General features: G+C 49.6%; 2 protein-coding genes and 1 long non-coding RNA gene across 3 annotated transcripts in view; 2 read left to right on the top strand and 1 right to left on the bottom strand.

Moving 5' to 3' along the window:
* The window catches only part of POU6F1 (POU class 6 homeobox 1), a 224966-nt gene that overhangs the window by 28058 nt on the left and 170186 nt on the right, over window positions 1–26722 (top strand). The window lies entirely within an intron of this gene.
* LOC142421162 (keratin, type II cytoskeletal 80-like) lies at window positions 1179–17487 on the top strand. Its single transcript, XM_075525701.1, has 9 exons — window positions 1179–1919; window positions 5463–5677; window positions 10650–10710; window positions 11729–11824; window positions 14377–14541; window positions 15053–15178; window positions 15271–15491; window positions 15863–15918; window positions 16009–17487. The coding sequence occupies exons 1-9, from the start codon at window positions 1593–1595 to the stop codon at window positions 16209–16211; spliced, it is 1470 nt and encodes a 489-aa protein (XP_075381816.1). The 5' UTR covers window positions 1179–1592; the 3' UTR covers window positions 16212–17487.
* Window positions 15460–24731, bottom strand: LOC142421165 (uncharacterized). The gene is made up of 4 exons (XR_012778848.1): window positions 24656–24731; window positions 23475–23610; window positions 22870–23097; window positions 15460–15542 (listed from the first exon to the last, which is right to left on the bottom strand). It is a non-coding gene; the product is annotated as an uncharacterized LOC142421165 (long non-coding RNA).

Raw genomic sequence — 26722 nt, 5'->3', positions numbered from 1 at the left:
CTTGCAAGAGCCATGAGCTTTGTTATCTCCCAGCCATAAACTTTGTTGTAATCCTTAAAATAAGCCACCAGGATTAAACTGAAAAGTCCTGACAAGGATCCGTTGAGTGAGGGACTTGGTATTCAAATAGATCATCAGGGGAAACATTTTCCCTGGAAAGGGTGTTTTGGCAAGATGGGGATGCCACGCGAAAGCACACCATTCTTGGCAAAACATTGAAACAACGCTTCAAGAAAAGGTTAACCCTACTGGAACGGGTCATCTTCCTTCTGAAGGCCTTCTTAAGACAGAAACTGCTACATCATCAGACATATTTCTTGTTGAAGCAGGTCTGTGACAGATCCAAGCTTTCTTTCACTTCACTTGGCAGGGAAATTCCCAGCTTGTCTTCCAACATGGGGCAGAACCAGACTGCAGAACAGCAGCTTTCCCACAAAATGGAAATTCTCAATTTTGGCCATCCCCTTTCCTGAGAACACTGCAATGGAACAGACAAAAAGAGGCAGAAACAGGTGCTCTTCTGTCCTGATTTTTCACATGAGAAACTGAGTAAAAGCAGGAAAATGCTTTCAAGAAAGCCATGTCCAACACTGATTTATACCTAGGTCCAAACAGGTATTTAAGGGCGTGCCACCTTAGCAGCCTAGAATTCATTAAAAGACAGTGGTTTTTGGTGTCTCCAGTGCCAGCTTTTAAAGTGCTCTCAAGGAGCTGGAGTGAGGCGGTCAAAGATGGACTTGGGCACTTTTGAGATCCAACTTGGTGTCTAGAGGTTTTGAAGGTCTCCGTTGTTGCCAGACCAGATGACTGAATAACCTCAGGACTCTTGGTCCCCACACCCGGGGGTCTCAAAACCAAACCTATCATCGCTAAAACACTCAGAGCACCAGAAGCTTCTGTGGTGTGCCTGTGTGGTCAAAGGAAGACCATGAGCACCTCTAATCATGATGAGCTTGAGATGCGTTTCCAAACTCCTACCCTTAGCCAATTCAGACTCTCTCTTTATGATTTTAAAGACTCCCCACCCTCCAAAAAAAGAAAAAAAAAAAAATCACAATTCCTTCCTGCAGATTCAGATTTTGGCTGGAAACCAGCCAGGGGCTGAATCCAGGCTCCATGCGCCAAGTACTAGTGCGGCAGCCGCGCTCAGAGCCGTCCTCCCCAAGCCTGCTACAGCCCAGCACCTTTGATTGCTTTCTTCACCATTTAAGGATGAGGAAAGCAGCTGCTTGGGGCCCAGCGAATTACCTCTGAGTGATTTGTTTTTGCTTCGAGTGCCTATGCCCTCACCACACAAACAAGCTCCTGAAGAAAGGAGGGCACAGAGAGAGGAGGGGAAAAAAAAAAAAAGCCAACAGGTTGATCTGGATTACATCAACGGTTACACCCTCCTCCGTTTAATGAACATAGGAGAACAGGTGCTTGTAATTCATTAGCCAACCCACGAGCTGAGGAGACAGGAATTACGCCGACCAAACTCCTCAGCGTGCCACTACTCTCCTTCCCTTTGAGGCAGCAGCAGCAAGAAAACGTCTTCTCTTTTTTTTCCTCCCCCTTTCCCTCCCTTTGAGCTGCAGAGCCACAAGCCAAGCATGACTAACCCTTGCAAAGCCTTCACCAGTGGCTCCCTCTCCTCCTGGGAGGTGTCAGGAAAGATGAGCAGAGAAAAAGCAGCCAGCACGTCCCCGGATCGCCTGGGCCGCTGCAGTCCCAACGGGGTGGCCAGCAATGGCTATGGTGCTCTCAGCCTCCACGGAGATGGTGGATACCAGTGCTCCTCTTACTCCTCCTTCTCCATTGACGGGAGACTCCTGGCCCCCGTGCACCTCGATATTGACCCCGACTTCCAAGCCACGTGGCAGCAGGAGAAAGAGGACATCAAGTTGCTCAACAACAAGTTTGTGACCCTAATTGAGAAGGTAAGGTGAGCTACTGAGGACCACAGTGCAGCATGGGGATGAGGATGGTGGTGGGGAAGCAGACACTAATCAGTCTCTTAGGAGACTTATGAAGGCCTTCAGCTAACTGTTGCCAGGCCCTGAATATTAGGCTAATTACCCAATTAGTTATTCCTTCAGTGCTATCTGTTTTAACAAGGGTTAGCATCATCTCTGGGTGAAGCTGGGCCGCATCTGTGGTCAGCAGCATCAGGCAGCCTGTGCATCTCCTCTGCTGTGCCTGTCACCCCATGGGTCCCTGGGGAGGACAGGCAGCTCTGTCCCTGGGGATCCTGCCCTGCCTGAGCAGCAAAGGCAGGGCCACGGAGGCACGGTGCCGGACAGAGCAGGCCTTGGCTCCCATAGTGGACAAACAGCCATGGGCAGTGACGCTGATTAAGGCGGCAGCTCAAGTTCTTCTCTAGCTGCTAAAGAGAGCTGGAGATTCACCTCCATAGCAATGTTGTGGGCAAGGGAGACCCCCCACCCACCTGCCTCCTCTGTGGTTTTTATTGTGAGGGGTTGTGTGCTTAGCTAAGAAAGTGTTGCTTTCATCTCTTAAGATCCATGAGAAGGCAGAAGGTTTTCTCAAAGGAAAACAACTCATCTAGCCGAGGCAGGTTTCTGCAAAGCCCTGGTGCTCTGTAAACAGATGGTAATCTCCTAGGAGGATTGCTTCACTGCAGTCTATAATATAGGCACTCCATGCCAAGCTACTATGGCTTGGGATATTTTTTTTTTTTTTTTTTTAACTCTACCTCTAAGAGGACCTGAATTCACACTGGGAAGGAGAAGGGCAGGGGAACCATCTCCCATAGCATCTATCTACACTGAATAGTTGTGAACCAGTAACACCTACACATGCAAACAGGCGTGTGGTGGTACCAGGGGCCTGACCCTGGATGGAGAGGCATGGCAGCCTCCACGTCTGTGCTTTTCCAAGCACAGATCTTGGCAATGTGAATTTGGAGAACCCCTGGTTTGGAAATCACCCAGGTGGGTTGTGTTGCACGTGCTGCAGGACTGGTCCTTTGACTATCCAGATCGAGGTCGGGGCTTGTGTGGACGTTAGCCCTGCTCAGAAACCAGACCTCAGCAGAAAGGATGGGGGTAGGGGAGATAGTAAAAGACCACGCAGTGACAATATGTACGTGAGCCGGACCACGTGCACTAGCCTGGTCTGTGCAAACAGGAGTGGAAGAAGTGAGAGAGCCTCTGGGTTTCCTGATAAACCCAATCTGGTGGCCTGCTGAAAGTGTGCATTACAGGGCCTGATGGACAGAAGATACAAACACCCCACCTTAGCTGGGTGGCTTTGACTTTAGTGCTAGCAGCTCCTGCATTTAGCTTTGAAGGCTGTAGCTTCAAGTGGTACATCAGGTGGCAAACTTCAGCCATCTGCCTCAGGCCCTCATTCCAGAGGAAAGTAATGACACTTGCTTGTCAAAGAGAACTTGTTTTTTTAATCAGGAATTCAGATGGTGTCAAGCCTGAGAGGCTAATTCCTCAGATAACTGACCACACTAACTTTAGGAGTTTGCTGCTGATGGTTTTCCAGCAGGCTGTTCCAGATCTGCTAGTATTTATTTTCCATCCAGATATGTCCAGGTGGAAGACAGGAAAAAGCCAAGTCATGGAGCCCCTGTTTGAAGCCCTACCTTTAGCCTGAGCAGCAGAGGTAGAGGCCTCCGAGGACCAAGCTTTGGTCACTTCTGTGTTCAGTCATGATTTTCCAGGAAATTAGGCCAGATCTGGGTGATTCTTCTGCTGCAAAGCTCACGTTAAAAGACTTTGCAAGGAAGAATTTCTGCTAAGAGGGACACTGTATAAGAAGCCGAGATGTAAGCAGTTCAGCCCAGTGGATGGGTATGGTTTGGGAACAGGAAAGAAACTGAAGAGTTTGAAAAGAGCACCTAAGGATTAGGAGCAAGTTCAGGAACTGAGACTTGATTTGAGTGTCAAAGATGGACTTAGAACAACAGCCAATGCATTCAATCATTTACTGTCCCAGCAGCGAACGGGGAAGCTGCCTTAAAATGAGAGGCTGTTCCCTACAGCCAATCCCACAGGTTGACCCCAGCCCCACAGAGGGATGCTCTGTCACAATCCCTGAGATGCCCCCGATGGAGAGAACAAATGGCCCAACTGGCTCCTGGTAGCCCCGGAGGCCACTTACAATGCCCCTTTCTGGTTCCGCTGCAGCATCATCCTCTGGTTCTCAGCCTCACACATGCACGCACGCACACAGCGTGCCACTCTGGTTTTGTGCCAGGAGAAAGCAGTCAGTCAGCAGACTGGACTACTGATGGGATGTCTACGGCCATGTGTTAAGATACCAGGAAGAAAGGACTAGGTCTTGAACAGTGAGACCTGGAAGATCCCATTCACATCCCTTCTGCTGCAAACTGACTGAGCATCGGAGTGCTTGTGCTTTGCTTGGCCGCTCTCTGCTCCTGCTTCTCTCTCTCTGTTCAGACAAGAAGCATTTTGGGAAAGATGCTGTCTCTCACCATGCGCATCTGTGCAGTGGTCAGCAGCTGGGAACTCTGCCTCTTCAATGCACTGACGCCGCTTTGAGCCACAGAAAGTTAAAGTCAAAGCTGAAGGCCAAGCAGAAGGTCAAGGCCTGATAGCATCTGCACCCCACTGCTCACACTGCACAGGGCGCAGTACCAGCACTGAATCACCTCCATGATAGAGTGGAGGACACTGTTGGAGGCAACCCACAAATCACCAGCCAAAACATGACTGAAGGAGTTCGGTTTTGTTCACAGAGCAGTAAGAGAGAGAAGTAGCAATTAGGTAATTAATTGAAGTTAGCCAAGAGCTTTGAAGATGAAAACTGCTAAACACTGAGCATTACTGTTAAGATTGTGAATATTAGAAAAGAAGAGTGACAGATTCATCAAACGGTGGGTGGATGAAAATGCAGTGCATCCTCTCTCAAGCAGACAGGTGCATGCACACATAGACCTCACGTGGAGTCTGTAATTATTTTGCTTATTCTCTAGAGTTCCCACAGGCCTTGTTGCTTTGCAATACAAACCGGGACTCTGATTCATTACTCAAACTTCACCATGCTGTAATCCTACAGATTTGAGAGGAGTTATCTTTGTTTGTGCCACTCTGAGGTGGTAAATCTGACTTGCATCCACCCTGGACATCTGTACATGACCTGTGGTGGATTTCCAGCCTTTGCTTCAATATGTTCAGAGACAAAGGGGACTAGCATTGAACAGTTCTTATTTTTCAGTGACAATAAAAGATGCTCATTCATTTTGATGTGAACATGTTCTATCAAGAAATTAGTAGGTAACGTGTAAAACTTCTAAAAGTCCCTATAACCCTCCATCCTCAGGCCTAATTGTCGGGGGTTTCTCGTTCTTACCTGGAAATCTTCTGCTGATCCCAGCAGCTTGCCACTATTCTGAAGGTCTCCAGGTCAATGCCTTCTGCCCTGCCAGGAGCAGTCAGCTTTGCTTTTGGCTGTTGGTGTTACTAATGTCTCTGAAACCTCTTCTGCAGGTCCAGTGCTTGGAGCAACAGAACAAGATCCTGACGACAAGGTGGAACTTCCTGAAGGATCAAGACAATTCCCACTCCGAGTCAGACATCAAGGCCATCTACGATCAGTACATGAGCAAAATGAATCAAGAGATGAAGGCACTCAACTACGAGCAGGAAGACCTCAAGTCAGAGCTGACAAAGGTCCTGAGCACCATGGATAACTTTCGAAGCAAGTAAGTGTCTAGCCTAGCTGCATATTATAAGGGGGAACGTGCCTGCAAGGTATCAGTTCAGCTCTGTGCACAAAGAGTAGCGTGGGATTGATTTAACACAGACAACTTGTTATTCCCCGGAACAAATTCCTAGTTCGGTGTGCACAGAACTGTGTATTTGAGATGTTAGCATCCTAGCCTGTTCCTGATTAACTAGAGATGAAAGGAAACCCATAAAAAGTGAAATACCAAAGAGTGCAGGGCATCTGAGAAACGCCTCAGGCCAGAGGAGAGCTCTGGAGAACAGTATTATCAGGAATGACAGCCACTAAAACAGAGAAATATTTATTCTCCACACTATTACCACAAGCCAGAACTTTCCCCCCAGACCATTTTATGGACCTAGGCTGCTTAGTATTAACAACCCACCCTTCCTTTCCCTCTTCACACTGCAACATTTAATGCAAAATTCTGCTGTGACCAAAAAGTCAGACTTTTACCCAGAAAACCTCTTGAAACCTCTTGACTGAAAATATTGAGGCAGCTGCAAGTTTAAGGGAGGACCAGCTGCCACGTGCTTATCGCTGCTTTTGCCAAGAGCTTTGAGATCTTTAGATAAGAACATTTGAGATGTGCCATGGCTCATTCAAGAAGACAATGCTTTTCTTATTATCGGTGTCATTTGCATACCACAGATGAATCCACAATTAGATATTTTCCCTTACAGTTACACCCATCTGCCTACACAAGATCTCTGGAGTCTTCTATGCTGATTTGTAGCAAAGAGCCATGTATGGGCACTGTCAAAAGAGAACAGTGATGCTAAGGGACTACCCCTCCGCTAGCACTGATAGACATCACTGTAGTAATAGCCCAAACCTGTTCCTGATGTACAAAGTGATGCATAAATAATAACAGTGCCCTCTCCAGAGAGTTTAGCCCAAGGATCTTAAAGCTCTTTGCAGACTTTGATTAAACCAGCTACTCAACGTGTCTGCAAATTAGGGGAAGGACCAATACCTCCACTTTACAGACTTATTAACAGAGATACAGCAGTTAAATGTCTTATTCAAGCTCACGGAGTGAGCTGGTGGCAGAGCAGGAATAGGAACTAGGAGTTTGGTTCTTGACCTTATGCTGAAATCATTATGCGTAGCATAATGATTTCAGCATAAGAGTGATGCACTGATACCCAGGTGCCTAGAAATCCCTAAATTCCTTGTGGTGGGTGTCTGTCTGCTCTTTATTTGGATGTTGGTTTCACTACAAGACTTGGGCTCTCTGATGCTTGCTTTGCTGACAGGTAGCAACCCTGAGCTCGGATCAAAGCCACAATATGGATTGTGCCATTTACTCCCTGCCCTAAAAAGATTAAGATCTGTCATCCCCCTCTGGAGCACTTGGTCTTCCTTGTACTTCCCTGAGGAAATATCTGCTCTGTGGCCCTGCAGTTATAAAAGATACCTCTTGGCTTATTCCCTGACAGTCAGGAAAACCCAGACAGGAAAATGGTTGGGCTGGTGAAGAAATGTCAGATCAGTCACCTATATCTGCTCTCTCAGTTCGTACTCCTATCCGTACTCAGTAATTGCCTCATTAATTGCCTACGCCTAGCACTTCATGGTTTTTTCAGCCTGATTTCTTAAGGATAAAGCTGCTTACACAAACAGGCTGTCTGTGTGTTCCCCCCTACCTTTTGATTTTCTTGGATAAAGAGACTGACTAGAAGAACCCTACACCCAACACACACAGAGGATAAGGATGCACCATGTGCACATGCACAGTATTAGCAGAAAATCCACAATGGGCACCAGCTTATGACTAGTCCAACTATCAGTCTTGAGAAGAGTTCCCGCTTTGTGGGACTACACAGCCACAGGAAAACAGCGTTCAGAAGTAACACTGCTCCTCAAAGCACTTTTCCTTCATTTGCAGAGCCTTCCCCGTCTGCTTTCTCCCATTTGTGAGCTGCAAGGCACGAGCCCTGCCAGGGGTGACCTAAGCAGCAAATAGGCAAAACCCACCCTGTCATTGGGTGCTGTTAACACCCAAAGCCAGTGCAGGTGGATTTCTGTGACAGTGACAATCCACCATGCTGCTCCCAGCGGTTAGTAATTCACAGGGAGAGAACTGCTGCTTCTGCTGAGCCTTCTCCAGGCAGCGATCCAACCCCATCCTAACCCACGCTGACTCTGTTGAGTCCTGCACGCCGTCTTCAAGAAGGCTGCCTCAGCCCAGTTGTTTTTCTGGAGCAAATGGTCTGCCTAAACCACGCAAATTTTGGAGGCGTCCAACTCCTGCAGAGGTTTCTTTTCACAGAGAAGGATGGAGAGGGGACAGGGAAGCAGGTTGGAGGCTGGCACAGGATCTCAAACCGTGCTTCTTTAGGAAATCAAGCTAAAAAAATCAAATACTGAAACATACCCAAACAGAGATGACTGCCCAGACATGCACATTTGCACAAGTGTTCACTTCAGCTCCCCACATGTGTGATTTGCACATGCAAAGACCCACTTGAATGAGAAGGCAGGGAATTTTTGCCCATGCTGACCTACTCTGGTGTGGCACCGTGGAGATACTGCAGGAAAACATGGAGCACGCAGCCCTTAGAGGATCCATTTCTGAGATCCAGGGATTGTGTTAGTCAGATCTTGCCACCTGAAGACTAGACAGTCAACATCCCTCTACCTTCAACCTCTGCAGTTGGTTTTCAGCTACTTCCTACCCCATTTCCTTGCTCCACAAGAGGAAGACTGACTTAATTTCATGCCACCAGGCTCACATCCATCCCACCAGTATATCTTCACCCTAAAGTAGTCTTGAAGGCACATCCAGAGAGGAACATAGCCTGCCTGAGATCTGGTTCACCTCTGATTTTGCTTCACTGCCTGGAAGTGAAGCACTTCGCATGGAAGGAGCCCAAGGCGACCAGACACCGGTCTCAACTGTGTCTTAAGTGCACAAATCGAGATGGAATGGATTTGTGCCTTAATGCATGACTGCTTGAGGATTATCTCTGAGGAGATAAATGCTGTAATGTGTCTGTGGAATGCTCCATCCCCATGTGAATCATCTCCCGGCTGCCAGGTCCCTCCAGAGCCATGCGGTGAGCGTGTTTGGCTGGCTGGGCCTGCTCTCTTTCAGTCAGGAGTGTTGTTTGTTCAATATGCAAGATTATGTCAGCACCCGGCAATGTGCAAAGCTGCTTCGGCAGGCTGGGACAGACTGGGATTGGGCTGAGATGCAATGAAGATGAAGGAAGAGTGGCAGGCTGTAATTACGCTCAGTGCATAGTTCCTGCCAGCATGGCTAACATTCCAGCTAAAGAGCAGAGAAACCAGACAGGTAAATCTCGTTAGCCACGCTACCTGGCCTTATAAAAGCAGGCAAGGAGAGGGTGAGTTTAACACCATGGGGGTACCCAAGAGAAACCTTAGAAGTACCTAACTGTAGAGCCTGTACCAGTCAGATCCCCTTCTGTGCCCCCACTACCCCCTCTGTGGAGGGAGCAACAGCTCCAGGGAGCTGCTTTTGATATTTTAGGTCAGCTCCTGAGCATGACTTCCCCCCTTGCCCTGCAATGCAATCCCCTGTGCTGCATTCCCAATACCTTCTCCTCCTGCTCCTAGGCACAGCTCCTCTTTCTCCTAAAGGTTTGTCCAACCGCAGGGAGGGCTCTCGAGTGTAACCACAGTGATGATGCACCAGATCACCAAACAACAGAATATGGCTGTCATTCCTGATTTTATCATCATCACTCTGTTAGGAGATGCCATTTTACCTCATTCCCAAAGATCTCTGCCTTCTCCACACCAATTTGGTGACATCTATAAGTAGCACCAAAGGGTTTAATTCACAGTCTGGGAACGCTATGAGCACATTAGGCTAAGAGGAGCCTGAGGTATCATGGAAGAGCAGGGAAGCCACGACCTCCCTGAGCACACAACCTGCTCTGGTCTCAGCAGAAGAGCCAACGCTCCCAAAGCGTGTCCAGCAGCAGCACAGTGGGAGATACCAAACACCCATCACATAACGCTCCTGCATGGCAAACAAACCAACCGCTGCTGGTCACACACCAGGCCCAAGAGAGACTCTGTGGCTTCTTGGTCAGATACCTGCTTTTAGCAACATCAGGGCTAGCCACATGCTCGTCCCAAGAGCCAACAAGGGTTGGTGTATTCCCTAAGCTACCCTCTTGTGTCTGCTGCTGGCCATCAAGAAATGCATATGCCCCTGGACTAAGTCTTTGCTCTCCTGGTCCTGCCTTATCAAACCTGTTTTTAAACACCTGCGGGGTTGGTTCCTCTGCTGGATATTTACCATTAGGACTCCACCCTATCCCATACGGTTTTTGTTACCTTCTGCTCTGTGGGCACTATTTTCCACGAGTTGTTTTGCCAGGTCCTGTGATACTTCACAAATTGCGCTACGTTTAGGGTAAGTTATGACACCAGTCCAGTATTCTTGGAATTTTCACAAGCCAAAGTTTTCTCCCTTGAGAAGATTCTCAGACTCTGAAAATTAAATGCTGAGGATACCTGAAAGAAACAGAAGAGGAAGGCTCAGGGTGAAAATTTAGGAGTCTTTGGGCATGCAACTGGGTTTCACAGAGAATAACTAACCACACCCCACTTCTCCATGCCTACTCTCTCTTTCTGTGGCAAATGTGAGGTAACCTGAGGTTGCTTAGCCCTCAAATTAAATTAGAATTAAAGCTACCTCCTCTCTACTCCGGGGCTCTTCAGAGTTAAAGTGCTCATAGTGTTACTACAGAGCAGCTAGCATGTGGCAGCTTGTTATCCCCTCTTGTCCAAGATGCCCACACCTAAGAGATATCTCTCCTTGCTGTCTAGAGTATGTCAAGGAGGTGGGACATCACAGTAAAAGAGGAAAGCTTTGATACCAATGCTTTTTGGGGCCAGCAAGATAACCTTAAGCATCCCAGAGGCTTTCACCATGTGCAATTTCTTACTGCTTTTTTCACTCTCCTCAGATACGAGGATGAAATTTGCCTCTGCAGTGGCATGGAATACACCTTCATGGAGCTCAAAAAGGTTAGTGGCAAGAGAAACTTTTCATCTGGACGGGCTCTTCACCAGCTCTGCGTAGTCACAGAAGAGCCTGGAGAGGCAAGATGGTCCAGGCTCAGCTAAGCCAGTCCAGAGCTAGCTCTTGGCTAGCTTGTACCACATGTTTTGTGGGGTAATAAGGTCTTGAGGAGGACAGCAGAGCGGTGAACACAGTCACCATTTCAATAGGAAAAGTACAAGTGAGCCTGGGCCGCTTGTGGTTACAGAAAAGCCCCACAGCTCTTGGCGGAAGCGCCTGGGGGTCAGACCATGCCTGCACCCAACCACACTGCAATTGCACTGGCCAGACCTGGCCGGGAGGGTTCTGCACCCCAGGACCCTCCAAGGCAACACCTCTCCTCCCTGGCATGACTTCTCTCAGAATGACATCATAGGTTGGGAAAGGCTGGAAACTGATAAATGTGTTTGCTTTTGTTTTCTGTCACATGGCCACACCCTGTTTAAACATCCCACCCCAGAAGCAGCTGTATTTGAATATCAGCTGAAACGGGAAGCTTTGTGCACAGCCTTTACATCAAAAAAAAAAATCCAATGCGCAGGAATGCAGGGTATTATTAGACAGAGGAAACGTTCTCCACAAATGATCATTATAGCTAATTGCATGTTTTCCCTGACACACTCATCAGCCAGTAAAGGCAGTTCTGGTGACTTTTGTGGATGGCATCAGAGTTTTCAATAACCCGTGCTTTTTGTGGTGAACAAAAGATGAGTGGGTATGGACCAGCCCTGCCTGTTTCCTTCTCCACCCTACCTCATTTGAGACTTCCACCAAAGTGCTCACCAGAAAAAAAAAAAAAAAAAAAAAAAAACTTGCAGAGGAAAAAGGAGCCTCTCTACTTGTAGAGCAGGAGAGCAGTTTCACAAGTACCTGCCAATAAATAGCAAGCAGGACACTTGCTGGGGGAGAGGTGGCAGTGGGAAATACTTCTTGCTACAAACTCAAAGACAAACTACTTATTAATACACTTTCCATCTCCTGCAGGATTTAGATGTGAGCTCCTTGCACAGAACTGAGCTGGAGGTAAAACTCAGTGGACTCCAAGAGCTGATGGAATTGAAGAAAACCATCTATGAGCAGGTAAAAATGCAACTGGAAGAGTGGCCCTGGCACACATGCAAGCTACTACGCAAAAAAAAAAAAAAAAAGGCATTTTTGTGGAGAGTTCCACTACAGAGAGGGCATTGTTCCGGATTTACACCAAAATGAGAACTTGTCCCAGGGGAGTTGCATGGTGTTGCAGACAACTATTCGATGGCTTAAGGCAGGGTCTCATGAACTAATCCCCTTTCTTTAACTAAACTAGCTCCGTTTTAAATTTGATCAGGATGTTCCTTCTGCCTCACAGCTACTGCAGGGTGGCTGCTCCATCGAGTCTCCCCTCTAACAGTCTGGAACCCCCATCTAACTCCCGAGCTGGCTGGTTTGGGGCTTAGCTCCTAACCCCCACTGATAGCATTTGCCTCGAGACCAAACACCCCGGGTCATGAGCGAGCTGAATATTATTCTATTCAGATTCAGAGGAAGGGCTTGCAACAAAACAGGACAAGCCGTGGTGAACCTGGGTGAGGTGCTGGATGCCTTTTAACACAATCAAACATACTCCATTTCCACTTAAATGAGAAGTGTGCAGTCAGGTATGATTTCACCAAGGGGGGAAGGATACAGAGTCTGCAGCCCTTCAGACAAATCCAAAGGCTGCAGCATGCCTGTATCTACTCAAACAGGGTGAAGCGATTACAGCGACTTACTCAGAGCCTGTAAAATGTTACCAAGCAGGCTCGGCAGTGTTTTGGGAATACTAATGATTCGTCTAAATTCTACCAATACAAACAATTAAAATGCTTGACAGAGGAATGTTAACATTCCTTGTGGGGAAACTGAGGCACAGAGAGGCAGGAGGACCCGCATAATATCAGAACTGCCTCAGAACACATGCCCTGCCTGTAACTAACCATGAAGCCTTATTTTCTCTAAAATAATAAAATTATTCCTCGTGCAGGGCAATTCACAGGGGTAGTTGGAAATCAGATCCTGCTGTGAGGATCTTCTTCTTGAGCTGATTTCCTCCAGGTTCCACACTGCTGTCCTGGCAGAAGGCTGCATTATTATTTTTTTTACCCATGCTTCATGCAAAGAAATTACCCTCCACCTCTCTCTCTGCCCTCTCCTCTCAATAGCTTGTTTTCAGGTTAGTTATTTTCTTACCTGTACCTGTTGATTTGACTGACATTAATGTATAGGCACATATACCCAGTGGAAGGGCAAATGAGGAAAACTTCGCTTGACAGCTTTGCTCACAGCATGTTGGTATGAATCAGAAGAAAATTCCAGCCTCAATCCTCATTAATAAACCACCAGTTTTGGTTGGTTTTTTTTTTTCCTCCCCCCTGGCAGAGGATGCTCAAGCATTTGCAATAAACATGCATTTTCTCATACAGCAATTAACCTGCACAAAGATTAATAAAGAGGCTCAAGGATTAAACACCAGTGGGAAAAAATACACTGATAATCCTGCTCTTTGGAAGAGTGGTGGGGTATTTTTCTGTTATTCATGAATCACTATGTCAGGGTGCCCTTTGTTTCCCCAGTCAGGGGAAGGCAAGGCAAACAAGGTATACAAATGCTTCTCTAAAGAGATTAGAGCCCTCAGCACAAAAGGGAAGAACAAAAACATCAAGATGAAAGGTAAGAGATGGGGAGAGATGTATGCTGCTCTCTTTTAACACTGGTATAAATCAGAAGCAACTGCAGAGATACTGATAAGAGTGACACTCCTGCAGGAACAGTCTGAGGCTGGGGGGAGCTGCCAAGTGAATGTGTACACCATCTGCTCAACATCAAGTCCCGTCTTGCCTGGATACAAACCACCCAGGAGTGCAGTTTACAGGCATGGATTAAGGATCCTTTCTAAGTTCACTGAGGGAGTCTGCATTCATCATTATTTGGCTCCTTCTTCTAAAGCCGTGACCGAGTCAGCTATCAAGAGCAAATATCCCAGTCAGTGATACTGCAGCTTGTGTGTGCATGTTCCTGCTTCCCCTGTGCTGTCTTGAGTTTCCTCAGCATAAGAGAGCAGCTCTGAGGAGCGGAATAGGTCTGCTAGCGATGTACGTGTTCAGAGAAGGGTCCTGTTTCTCCCTTCGCTAAGCAGACACAAAGCAGACTATAATAACACAAGCGGCAGCCACAGCCTCTCTAGATACTGAAGCAGAGCTCAAAGGCATCTTTCTAGCACCACCAGCTTGCTGAATGATTCGTGCTGCCCTGTTTCTTGCCCAAGACATATATGCCCACCATCTGAATAGCGATAGATATTGAAGCATGATCATCAGTTCAATTAACCTGCTCTTGATGCAGTACAAATGCACTATTTTATCAGACTCTTAACAGATTGTAGCCAAAGGTCCCAAACCAACAGCCTAGCCTGAGTCCAGATTTTATGGAGAAAATAATACCAGGTTCCAAACTTCAGGGACTGAAAACCTAGGAAATCTCACCATCTCCACACTGCATATGGAAGATGCTTTGCCTAGCTAAGCACAGCAGATCTGCCAGGGTTCAGCTCTCTCCTGGCTTGTAGCTGTGTTGACTACTTGGTATCTCAGTCCTATTCTCTCTCTGCTATTCAGGAACTCGAGGAGCTGCTGACAGAAATTAAGGACATTTCTGTTGTACTCGGAATTGACAATGCATGCAAACTTGATCTGAGCAGAATTGTGGAAGAAGTGAGGGCCCAGTATGAAGCCCTGGCTCTTCGGAGCTGGGAGGAGGCTGAAGCACTTACCAGGAGAAAGGTATTTGTCTTCTTATCTGATTCGTACTGGGGAGAGGCAGGGAAAGAAGAGGGAGAGAGATCAGCCTAGAAACTACAGGAATCAGCAAGATGTGGAGGGACAGACTACACCTAGGAATGGAGGGAGGGACAGGGTGCTAACCCAGATCAACTCCTCCTAACTCAGGTGTGTAAATTAGTAGTTTCATTGCTCTAGGCTCTCCATACTGTCAGTGGAGAAAGGCAAGGACGTGTCCCAGTGGCAGTCTGTCCCACCTAAGATGCAAATGATCTTGCACCAGTGCCTCCTCCAAACAGAGCAAGAATGTGATTAACCCCAAGAGACAGTGTGCTCTATACCTGGCACAGCTACAGCCAGAAGAGGATATGAGAATGAGCCCTAAATCCTTCCACACAGCTGCTATTTTTCCCCAGTTAGGTGTTTCTCCTCAAGGGCAGTGGGAATCCTTGCGGATTCCTTTGCTACAGCAGAGGAGGCACGCAGATAACCCACTCTTCCATCTCTCCTGCAGCTGAATGAAGGAAGCACCCAGTCAGGCACCTACGGGGGTCACCTCCTTGACAGCCGACGGGAGATCGCAGACCTGAACATACAGATCCAGAAGCTGAGGTCTTGCCTCGTGTCCCAAAAGAGCCAGGTGTGTCCTGGGGTGGGTGACAAAACAATTCTGGCATACAGGTCTGAAACTACAACACACCTAACGCCTCCACCACCCTTTGCCCTTTGCAGTGCCTGTACTTAGAGGAGCATATCAAAGAAGCAGGAGAGCATGGCGAGATGGCCCTCAAGGATGCCAAAGCCAAACTGGTCAAGCTAGAAGAAGCCCTACAGAAGAGCAAGGAGGATATGGCTCACCTGGTGAAAGAGTATCAGGAGCTGATGAACATCAAGCTGGCACTGGATGTGGAGATCCTCACTTACAGGAAGCTGATGGAAGGGGAGGAGAGCAGGTAAGCTGGGCTTCCTTGTGCCTGAAGCAGGGAAGGGATGCACCCAAACACCTAGGAGAAAGCAGACATCCCAAGCTTTGAGTCTGGTATTGAAGGTTTGATCAAAGAAGGAACAAATCCCAGCAGTCCCCATACAGTTTAGCCCTGTTTCTTGCTCTGAAGTTTTCCTTAGAGTCCCCAGATTGGAAGGTACCAGCACTTCTCTAGATGATGCTTTGCCCAGATACTATTGAGTTAGCCTTCGTGATCCAACCATGCGCTTGGCTCTACCCATGTAGCCCAGCTCACATGGGCCAAACTCCACCCCTCTGTATCTCTCTGGCACTGCAGAGGTTAATACGTGTCCTCACACTCTGTCCTTGCATTCACAGCATGGAGCAACCAATACCCACAGTCATCAGCACCGTCCACTCCAGACCAAAGCACCGTAAGTAGTTTTATTCATACAACTTTGTAAAGCAGAGCATGAATGAAACGTTTCTAACCTCCCCGCTCTCATTCCCTCCCACCCCGGCAGTTTCTGCCAGCACCTTGAGAAACTCCAAGCTGTTTGCAAGAGGAACGGGCAGCACCAACGGTGCTATGAAGCCAAATGGAGGCAGCACAAAGATACTGCCCTCTAGAAGCTACAGTGACAACTCAGCAACACCTGAAGCAGACGCCTTCATCAGCGGTGCCCGGCCAAAGCTCAGTTCCCTGCCCACCAAAGAATGCTCCTAGGAGAAACGGAGCCCCACAGCATAAATACAAAGACCCATTGGCATCTGTAGCCAAATGAGGCCAAAGCACTTTCTCCTGAACTCAAGCCAAGGGACAAAGGATGAGAATCCACTCCAGGCTGTCTCTTTTAAGTTTGTCTTTACAACATCCCAGTCAACATCTCTGTTACCAGTTACAAGCAGAAACCAACCCAGGATTTTAGAGACTCTCGCATTCAGATACCCACACCAACACCTTCCTCTCTAGGTCTGTCTCCCCAGAGGGTTTGCATTCACAACCTTTGAGATCTACCTATAGGAAACTTGGCAGGAGGGGAAAGTATTATTACACAAGCTTTTAACACAGCAGCCAGAAGCCATCAGCTCAGCCATTTTACCAGTATCACAAAATCATTCTCTCTGCTCTGTCCCTGCTCTGTGCGTGTCTGTGAGAGGTGTTCACTGATGCCACCTTCCTCTGAAAGCCACATCGAGCTTTCCAAACTGAGCTGGTGGGGAGATGCAGGTAAACAACCTGAGCCAGGTGGATTTGCAACATCTGGATTTGCATATCTGGTGACAAACATGCTGGCTGTACTGGGGGATCCTCGGCCACTGCAGAGTATTTAACTGATTTTACTGCCTTTTGGGTGGCCCCTCATTCCTTCCCATGCCACCAAAGCTAAAACTCCTCAAAACTTTTATTTTCATAAACCATCTCTCTCTAACAGAGAGCATCTCTGCCTGTCTCTCTCCTAAAGGCACTCCAGACTCCACACACAGTGGTGCTAGGTCCTAGAAATGGGATATTGGTTCCCATTTAACTACAACAAGCAGGACTTGTCTTTGTATTTATTGAACTTAATGTAACACCTTTTGCCTCACCTGGCTGACACCAGCCAATGCACACCAGTCATGTCACACCAAAGCTACAAGAGCCAACTCTGTAGATGCCATGTCCCCCTGCGAGCAAGGCGGGGGGGATGTTCTGGCCTCAACACAGACATTTCTGTGGCCCTCTTGCACAAACCAACATACACAGTGCCCTGCAGTATTTTCCTTTATGAGGCCAGGCTCTGGCCTCAGCCACTGCCACGCAGCCCCACTTGAATTCCCAGATTTTGAGTTCACGGGAGGAGTTGTTAATAGTCTCTTGGCATATTTCCGTTGAGTGCATTGCAGTATTTCCACATTTCTGTAGGATAGACAACTACCGTAGCGTCTATGTAACCAGAACACCGGCTCTCCGGGGTTATGGCTGTTATAATAAAGTACTGAGTGTCGCGCAGAATGCATTATATTGTTGGTTTTCTCCGAATTTCTTACCATAGCCCACCTGAAACAGCAATTCCTTCCCCAGTTGTCAGCAGGTCTCAGCTGAGGGCTCTGGCTAAACTCTGGCAGCCAAATGAAGCTGAAATTGCTTCCCAGGTAATTTGTTTGGTCCACATCCCCAGGAAGAAGTACACAGGGCTGGAGGGGCAGACACGGAGCCAGCAGCCAAGGCTTTGGGGAGCTCACTGCTGTTCTGCCACCAGGCTCCCACATGGCTTTGAATCGCAGAGCAGCTCAAGCATGTTTCAGGAGATAAAGAGTTACTGCACAGGCCATCGCACTCTCACCACTGTACTCATCTACACAAAGCTTCCCCTTGCTAAGCTCCCCCTGCACCTCTGCCAAGGGGAACTTCTGTGCACCTGGGACCCAAATCCGTCCTGGGGAACCACACTTCCATGCAGCCCCTCATTTCAGAGGTGCCCTTCCAATGCACAGGGGTTTTCTTGGTGATCCTTGCTCAAAAACACCCTCCTCTAAGGGACTTACCTGGGAGATCCAAAACAGACAAGGTCCCAAGGCTCCCTGAAATGGGGAGCACCTCTATTCTGCTGTTTACTCTCCACCTGAGAGAAACACTGCGCTTTCAGGGTCAGCTCAAAGGGTACAGGGGCAGAGGAGGGGCCAGGCCAGGCCAGCAGAAAGAGTCCCCAGCTGTTCAATCTGGTTTCTCAAACTGGCAGGGATGGGAAAGGGGGGAGCTATGCTTGAGCTCCCAGTCGTACAAGCTGTTCCCAGCTCGGAAGGAGACAGCACTTTAGTGCAGAGCTTCCCCTGGAGGCAGGACCCAGCAGAGCTCTTCGAGGAAATCCCTTCCAGCTGGAGGAACAATGCTGGGTTTGTGCAAGGCTGCACAACACCAAAGGTGTGCGAGGCCCAGAAGATGAATGACTGCTCTGAACAGCCTGGCGTCCTTGTAAGGCAGGGTGGGGCTGAGGCTCTGTGAGCAAGGGCGGCGGGGGGAGGAGAAACACAGAGATAGTGTTGCCCGGAATGAAACCTGAATGGAAAGGGAGGGTTTAGGAACCCTGAACATTCAATCTGGGGGAACTAGAGGAGAGGGCGGTCAGAGGCGTGTGCTCGCAGCCTCTGGAAAGGGAAGGGGCTCAACAGCAGCCCAGTCCTGCAAGAACAGTTTCTAGCCATCTTCTGTCTTTGCCATATAGGTTTTGTTTTGTTGGTTTTTTGGTTTTGTTGGGTTGGGGGGGGGGGGGGGGGCGGTGTTGCTGCTTCTGAGCCTTCACCACCCAGGGAACTGGGAGAGAGCCCTGAGGCCAGAGCAGGGAACTAGGAAGCTGGACTCCTGGGTTCAGTTCACTGTTCTAGGACCCAGGAGAGAAGGACTCAACTCTATTTCACCATCTCAGTCACTGCTCTGTGCCTCAGTTTCCCCACTGACAACTGGAAAGTGTATATCAAGCCACATCATACCAGGGCAATGATTTTATGCAGCAGAGTAATTCCTGCACTCCGTTGATGGGCGCTGAGCTATGCCTGAGATAGTCACATTGCTTTGGGACCCCCGTATCTGCCCGTGCATTCATCCTTCCCCCTCCACCATACTACCCCTTAAGCACTGACTTCATCTGAAGGACCAGCCCCTTCCTCAGGGCTAATTTCTGTAGCTATTCTTATACCAGAGACACAGCCAGCGCTAAACACAGCTGTTAAATTCACTGGGGAAGTTCTGTATCTTCTTCCTTTGTCCAGTGAAGGGCATCACACCCCTTGCCCCCTTGAGAAATACCAGGCAGTACCATCAACTCAGGATCCCAGAATCCCCTTTGGGGTTCTGGGGGACAGTCCTACAAGGGCAGGGATGCTGAGCCAGAGCAGTAATCAACACAGCGGCCAACAGATCTAGCTGCTGCTAAGGGGATTGGTGGAATAAATGCAAGCTCATCCACGTTATCTGGAGAGCTACATCTGTGCAATCCAAAGCACAGCCATCTCCAAGTAAAACCGTATAAGTTTCAACTGCAAGAAGCTTCCCAAAGATGATCTCAAACCCTGTCTGGAGCCAAAGATTGAAGCATCTATGCAAGCGTGGGGAAAGGAGACATCAGATGTCCAGCACATGGCCCAGTTGCAAGACAATGCCCAGGGGCAAAACCCAGGGACAGATAAATCCGTGTGCTGAAAGCAGGGGGCAGAGCTGATTTTGGTGGGGCAGACTCTGGCAGGGAAGATCACCAGGGAAATATTCACATCTGCACAACAGCAACTGGGCTGGAGTCCAGAAGACAAGCCAGAGCAGACAGAGGGAAGCGGCAGGGCTCCTCTGCTGTCTTCCAAGCAGGGAGAGTCTGAGCCCCAGACCACATCTAAGGGCACACATACCTGGGCCACTGCCTCCCGGGGTGGGGAGCACCCAAGTGTGAGCTCCAGGCTCCCTCTCCTGGGCAGGTGACACCATTGCAAATGCCTCCAAAGACGAGGCTCAGAGGCCTCCACAAGCCCTGGATCCCATAAGCTGCCACATCCCAAACAACTCCCTCCTTCCTTCCAGCAAGCCCAGCCTCCCAGGAGAACAGCAAAACAGGTCCCAGGCACTGAGAAAGAGGACACCAACGCATGATCAAGATCTTTCCCTGGATGCTTCAAGAGGGTAGAACAGTAGCTATGAAGGTAGACTGAGACACAGAGGTTTGCCCGATCCTAAGGCGTGTTCCTCACCCACCAAGGACTCATGTCCTGGTGGAAATCATGCCTGTAACCTGGCCTGGCTGGCCCAGATTCGTTTCACCGCACACAGACTGAGATCTCATTCCTTCGTAGCCCACACACACTTTCGAATCAGCCTAGAGATCTGCTTGGGGAAGGCAAATCAGTTCCCAGCAGAGTTACCAAGAGTGAGAAACACCTCCCTCGATCAGATCCCACCAGTCCAGGGAACAAACCTGCCACATTCCCCTCCTTGGTGTCTGGCTTTGGTGAGTAACACCAAACGCTCTGGCTGGGGGCTGTGCTGCCAGCCCCACTCTGAAAAAGGCCATGGACCCTTTCTAACCTGCAGAGACACACCACTCCACTTTTTTTTTTTAATCCTTTTAGGCTAAATCCTGCAAGAAAACACTAAAAATAACTTTATAAAGAGACAAGCCATCTTTTCCTTTGGAAACTCAGTTTTCAGCCCATCTGCTCCCCATGAAACAGCTATCCAGCAGCACGTGGGAGCAATTCTGGTTCTTTTCCCACCTCTCCTTTCCCTCCAGATGTAGGGATGCTCCTTTGGGCAGAAGCAGAGAGAGCCCACCAGGCTCCCATTAAAACAGGTCAAGGACCTGGTCTCGGTGCAGACAGCCTATCTTCTAGTCCTCCCCAGGGCACTGAGCAGCCAGGCTCACAGAGACAAGTAAATTTAGACTGGGGAAATCTGGCGCAAGCTGAGTTCATGCTCTGTACCGGGGTGGGGGGGATCCCTCCACATATTCCATGTTGTTAAATGTGGGGGAAATGAGATGGAAATGTGTTCCTGGGGTGGAGAAAGGATGGTTTAGAGCTCCAGAGACTTTCCACTACACCTAGTCCCACTGAGTGCAACTGTGCTCTTCCAAAAATACTCCCAAGACCACTCCAATTTCCAACCCAGTTTAATCTGTCAAGTCCCACTTCACCCACAGCTGCTCCCCCTGGTTCCAGCTCATGTCTGGAGCGACTCCAAGAGACAGGGCACAAGACACGAGAAAGACGGATCCCCCAAGCTCATCTCCCAGGCCTGCCGCTTGGCATAGCCGTTTCCGGGGATCGAAGCAGCTCACCCCAAGAAATCAGCCATTGGGAAAAGGAACTCCCCCAGTCTTGGGCACAGACAAGAGTCTAATTTCCTTTCCCTGCATGATCTTGGACAAAACTGTGCCACAGCTTCTCCTATTTGTTTTCGCCTGCAGCCTAAGATGGGATCAAGTTGAGGGGGGTATGATTTAGTTTTCCTAACCAATGCTCCAGCCCAGGATAGAGAGTAGGGAGTTTAGCAAGCAGGAAAGAGGCTTAACCATCAGGCAGGCAGTGACTTGTACTGTCCCTACTGTCTACTTGAGCTTGAAGAGATCTCCAGCTCCACCAACAGGCACCCTTGGCTGCCCACCCGTCACCTCCCTGGCTGTGTCGGGGGACACAAAACCAGCCGCACTCACTGGGGGGAAAAGAGCCTCTTTGCAAGCCCCAGAAATCAGCCACACTGGCTGCAAAGCAAATGCCATAATTGTCTCCAGGGCACCTGGAGAAGGGAGGGGAGAGGAGGGAAGGGTGGAGGAAAACGTGCCCGACCCCATCAGCCCATCCACACCCTTCCAGACGTCCCTTCGCAGGGAGGAGGAGGAGCAGCCGGCACTGACTTTTTGACCATATAAGGCCAGGTTTTTCTCTCCATGGCCAATCCAGGGAGGAATGTGAACACCTGAGCCCTGCCCGGTTTGCCAGGGCCCATCCTCCCCTGCCCACGCCCTGCCTCCTCGGCCAGGTGTGCAGAGCTCTACCCGCAGCAGGGGAGGGGATGCCGCCTCCACGCAGCCCACTCCACACCTGACACAAAACAGGGGGGAAATTCTGCCCTGCATGAATTCATCACTGGGGACAGTGGCCCAGTCAGGGCTTTCCTCTCCTGCAGCCCTTCAGACCCCCCAGGGTGGCCAAGCTGAGCTCAGGTTGTCTGCTGCAAGGCTGGGTTGCCCCTTTCTTTCAACTATTTCCAGTTATTCACCATCCCAGACATGTGAAACACCTCTTCTTCTGTCCTGCAGCCATCCCTGTTGCTTAGTTTCCATCTCCACCTGCGCCTGGCTGGCTCACGGCAGCCCTGGGGTCTCTACCTCCCAGACAGTGCCTGGGAGACAGGAGCCTGCACAGACCTGCTAAGGGAGCTTCACCTTTGAGATGTCCTCAGCCTGGCTTTGGTTCAGGGGAACTGGATCACGGGAGGACTCCATGCACCCCCCCGTCACGGCTGGGACTCCCAGCAGTACCAAAACCAGTGCGCGACAGGGCTGGCAGCCTTCTAGCCCAGTGGCTCCCGGTTCTGGTACCACATCTCACTGCCTCAGCCCAAGGTGAGAGAAGGAATGAAGGGCAAGGTTGGCCCATCACTTGGCACACCCAGATTAGGGAAAAAAAAATAGACCCAAGCTGCTACCAGCCAGGAGGGACATAGGAGAGACCCTGAGCTGCCAGCCCTGCCAGCCCCCAGCCCCACAGTCCTGTCTCCAGGCCCCACCGCCCACCTCTGCCGCAGTGATGAGCATGCCAACTCTGCCATGACTCCACATGCCAGTGCCCTGACCAAACGAGCCCAAGAATTTCAGAGAAACCAGCATTCCCTTGTTGTGCTGCCAAGATTCGGTACCCACCTGCCAACAATCCTGGTTAGAGCAGGACAGATTCCAGGAGAGTTGTGTCAGCTCGCTGCCCTTGGGCTTACGGGTGGGAGTGCCAACAGGTCCCACACCTCCACCTCCAGGCATGCCAGGGACTCGCACCGCAGCAAGGCAGCAGCAGCTGCTGCTTCAACACACTCCCCACGCAGCCCAAATTCCTGCGTATCCACAAGGCCGTCACAGGCCTGGAGGAAGCCTCACCTGAAACAAAATGGCAGTAAGGTTGGCCTTTTGATGTTTGCCCATATTTAATCCTGTACAGCCCACCAGGAGGACAGAGCCCCAGCGTGGGGGCAAAAAGGGTGGGGACCAGCGTGTGTGGGAGGGCAACGTTTCATTCCCTGGAAGGCACGAGTCAAAACAATATTTCCCAGCACCTCCTGACCTGCTCTCCCCTCTACGCACACACCACTTATGCTACAGAGCAACATCACGCAGTGGCAGCGGGAGTCTCCAGGAATCCAGGGCAAGAAGCAAAGGGGCACTGGGAAAAGCAGCAGCTCTGCCCACAGACGGGGACGTGAACAAGACTGTCCCTGCCTGGCAGGAGGGGTGTGTGGATTGTGGCCCATGCTAACCTCCATCAGGTCGCAGCAGAGATGGGGACATTCCTCTTTCCAGCGTGGAAAGTTCATCGGGGCTTGGAAAGGCGAGCCTGTCCAGAGGGCAGTCATGATGCCAAGGATAGATGTGTGTGAGCTGGTGTCCATTTTGCTGAGCAAACAAAGGAAAACAGAAAGAAGGTCAGGCCAAATTACTACTAGTGATCAGGACTGAGACTTTGCAGCTCAGATCAGGGTCTGTCTGTACGAGGTTTCATATGCTCCAAGCTCAGTATGGTCCAGAGACCATTTACAACCTCACACCCATCATCTTTGCTCTGCACAGATGCTAGCTGAGTCTGAGACAGCTTTCAACTGTGGAGCCTGACAGTGTGTCGTGGCATGGACTGCAGACCTTCACTGGTGGCTTAACCTTGCTAGAAGGCACTGCTAGCACAGAAGACCTGCTCCCTTAGGCCTTTGTAGACATTAGCAACCAGAGCTTGTAACTGGGGTTCAGAGTTTGTTGTCTACTTGAGAGGTCATGCTGAAGTCTCAGCTACTGCATCCTCTCTGCTAGCTTTAAGCATGGCTGCTTAAACAACACATATCCCTAAACATCCTCACCAGGAACAACCAAGCGCTCATGGTGCATTTGAGGTGCATTTGAGGAGGTGGAAGAAGCCCAACACACGGCACATGTCCACCCGCAGGAAATGGAGATGGTTCGGGCCCAGACCACTCAGCTATGCTCCCTCCCAGCCCAACAGATCTCTCCAAGGCAGCCTCCAAACCTGATGCAGCACATCAAGTCGAGATCCACGGAGGGGCCTGGGTGAGCTGGGGCAGTGCCCAGTGTGTAGGGCAGGGCAACAGAAAATATTTGAGATTGCAGGTTGGATGAGATGAGTCACACACAAGGACGGGCAGTCCAGCTGCCGGAGCTGCCTGCTCAACTCTCCACCCCTACCGGCACAGTACCCTGGGAAGTTGCTAACCGTGGGAACTGGGATATCGCAGCAGGCCAAGCCAGTACAAAAACATGGCTGTTGCTGAGAGGAGATTAAAACTGTCCATCTCTGCAAATCAATGACCTAGCAAGAGGAGCAAAACCCCCGAGCTCAGCAGGTCTAGGTGCTTGAGATTGGCTGCTCAGCCTGGCAGAATCCCCGTGGCACTCGGCCAGGTATTCATAACATAATGGGAACAGTGCTCACCCATTCCTGCTGGGGCCTGCGTGTGTTTGCGAGATTTCATAGACACACCCTTCAATTCAAGGCTCTGGAAAAAAAGCTCAGCACCTGGGGAGGAGGGGGAGAAAGAAAAAGAGAAGGAACCACTTCAGAGCTGAGGAATCCCAGCTGTGACTCACCACAGGGCGGGCAGCAGGGGCTCTGACGCAGGAAGCAAACAGGGCTGGGAACACTGGGGAGAGGGTCAGGGCAGGCTGTCTGTAGCCCTGCAAGGGGGTCCTGCAGGGCAAGGCAGCCCCCTCTGCGCAAAGGACTCCTCCGCTAGACTCACTCAGCATCCAGCCTCCTCGTGCAAAGGGGGGCTGGTGCCATCAAGGCCCAACTTCTGCTCATGGAAATGAGCCTGGCTATTTTTTAGCATTAGCAAACCTGGCATGCACATTTTCCAGCTCTGTAACACCCATGTGCCCAGCTTTACCCGCCTCTATGGCACTGAAATCAACTCCAAGAGTCCCAAAATCTCCAACTTTTCTCAGGCTGGCGATATCCCAGTGCAACACCAAGACCTTCTCTGGCCAGCAATCTCTGCCACCCAACAAACGTTGGCCCCTTTGAGCTGTGCCACCAACACACACAGAGGAAAAAAGGTCACACTTAAAAAAGGGAATATAAAACATCTGGGACTTGGCTTCCAACTCTTCCAAAGCCTTACTGTGTAGCCAAAGTGATCTGTCAGCTCCTTTGTGCAGGGTAAGCGCAGTAGGGCTGAAAGACATCACTACCAACGTAAGAATGCTGATTTGGAGGCTTTTGTATAGTTTGCAGGGGTTAGAAATACAAGACAAGGAGTAAGATAACGCCAATTCAGATCCATAGCTGCAGATCCACTCTAGATTTACACCTGCCTGTCCCACTGATATCAACAAGGTGTAAATCCAGCATTCCCTTAGCACTTCACTGGATAGAAGCCTGTGTAACTTCAGTGAAGTCACTGATGCTGCACCAGTTTATCCCTCCAGTGCCAGCTCTCCCAGTGGGTTTTAAGTCCCAGTTCCTGAGGTCAGGGCAACATAGAAGAACAGTTGCTCTCCTAGTTCAAACCAAAGCTCTAGCCTACCAACAACAGAAAACACTCAAAAACTGGGACCCCAAAAGACTTACAAACTAGACAAGGGGGAACAACTCCAAATGTCTTTTTCTTTCAAAGCAGTGGACCACAAGGCACTAAAAAAATCCTGAAGTTCATTTAGCCTTGGATTTGCCCAGGGGGAAACCTGAAACTTAGCAGCATGCAACATGTTTACCCATCTTAAGAGCCAGACCCAAGCTAGCATCAGACAAGCCCTTTGCTCCCACAAATGGATTGCTGTTCAGCCTCCACTGAAAGCAGTGTCAGTGCTTTCTCCAGCCTAGTTCTGAGTGCACCAAGGTGGTGTGGAGTCTCTGGATGAAACAGAAGGACTCCATCCATACATGCTCTGCTGGCAGCTTCCCGGACAGCCAGCTCATACTCATGGCAACAAACACCTACAGGACATGTTCTGACCTGAGCGCTGAATTCAGTTCTCCCTGGAGGATTCACCCACGTACGTATCTGGAGTGTGCTCTGCAGATTATACAACACACGTTATCTAGGGCAACAATGACAAGTGGATCCAGAGAAAAGCCCCTGACTTTGCAAGGTCCTGGGGGATCCCAGCTGGACCAAGGCAGCGGATTCAGTGGTTGGCAGGATTGAATTTCAATACAAAATGTCTGACTGTAATCCAGAAACATGAGCTTCCACCTTGCTGGAAGCTTCTCAGTCTTTGATGAGACCTTAAGTAGAGTAAGAAGCAACTCAGGGTCACATCTTTGAATTTGTAAACCAGCCCCTGACTGCAGCAATGCTCCAGCCCTCTGCGCTGGTAAAAAGCCTGGCTCACAACTGGAAATTGCCTCTTGGCTGCGTCTGCTATTCACCACTCGGTTCTGGGAAGGGTCAGCATTTCAATCTCCCCTTCCTAAAGCAGGCTGATCCGTTCCAATTCTACTGCCACCTTGACCAGGAAAGACCCCCAATTCTTCACTCAAGCAAAGAAAACAACTCAT

Source organism: Mycteria americana, chromosome 26 (assembly GCF_035582795.1).
Source record: "Mycteria americana isolate JAX WOST 10 ecotype Jacksonville Zoo and Gardens chromosome 26, USCA_MyAme_1.0, whole genome shotgun sequence".
Taxonomy (NCBI): Eukaryota; Metazoa; Chordata; class Aves; order Ciconiiformes; family Ciconiidae; genus Mycteria; species Mycteria americana.
The sequence above is the reverse complement of the archived record's forward strand: the minus strand, read 5'-3'. Positions and strand labels throughout refer to the sequence as shown.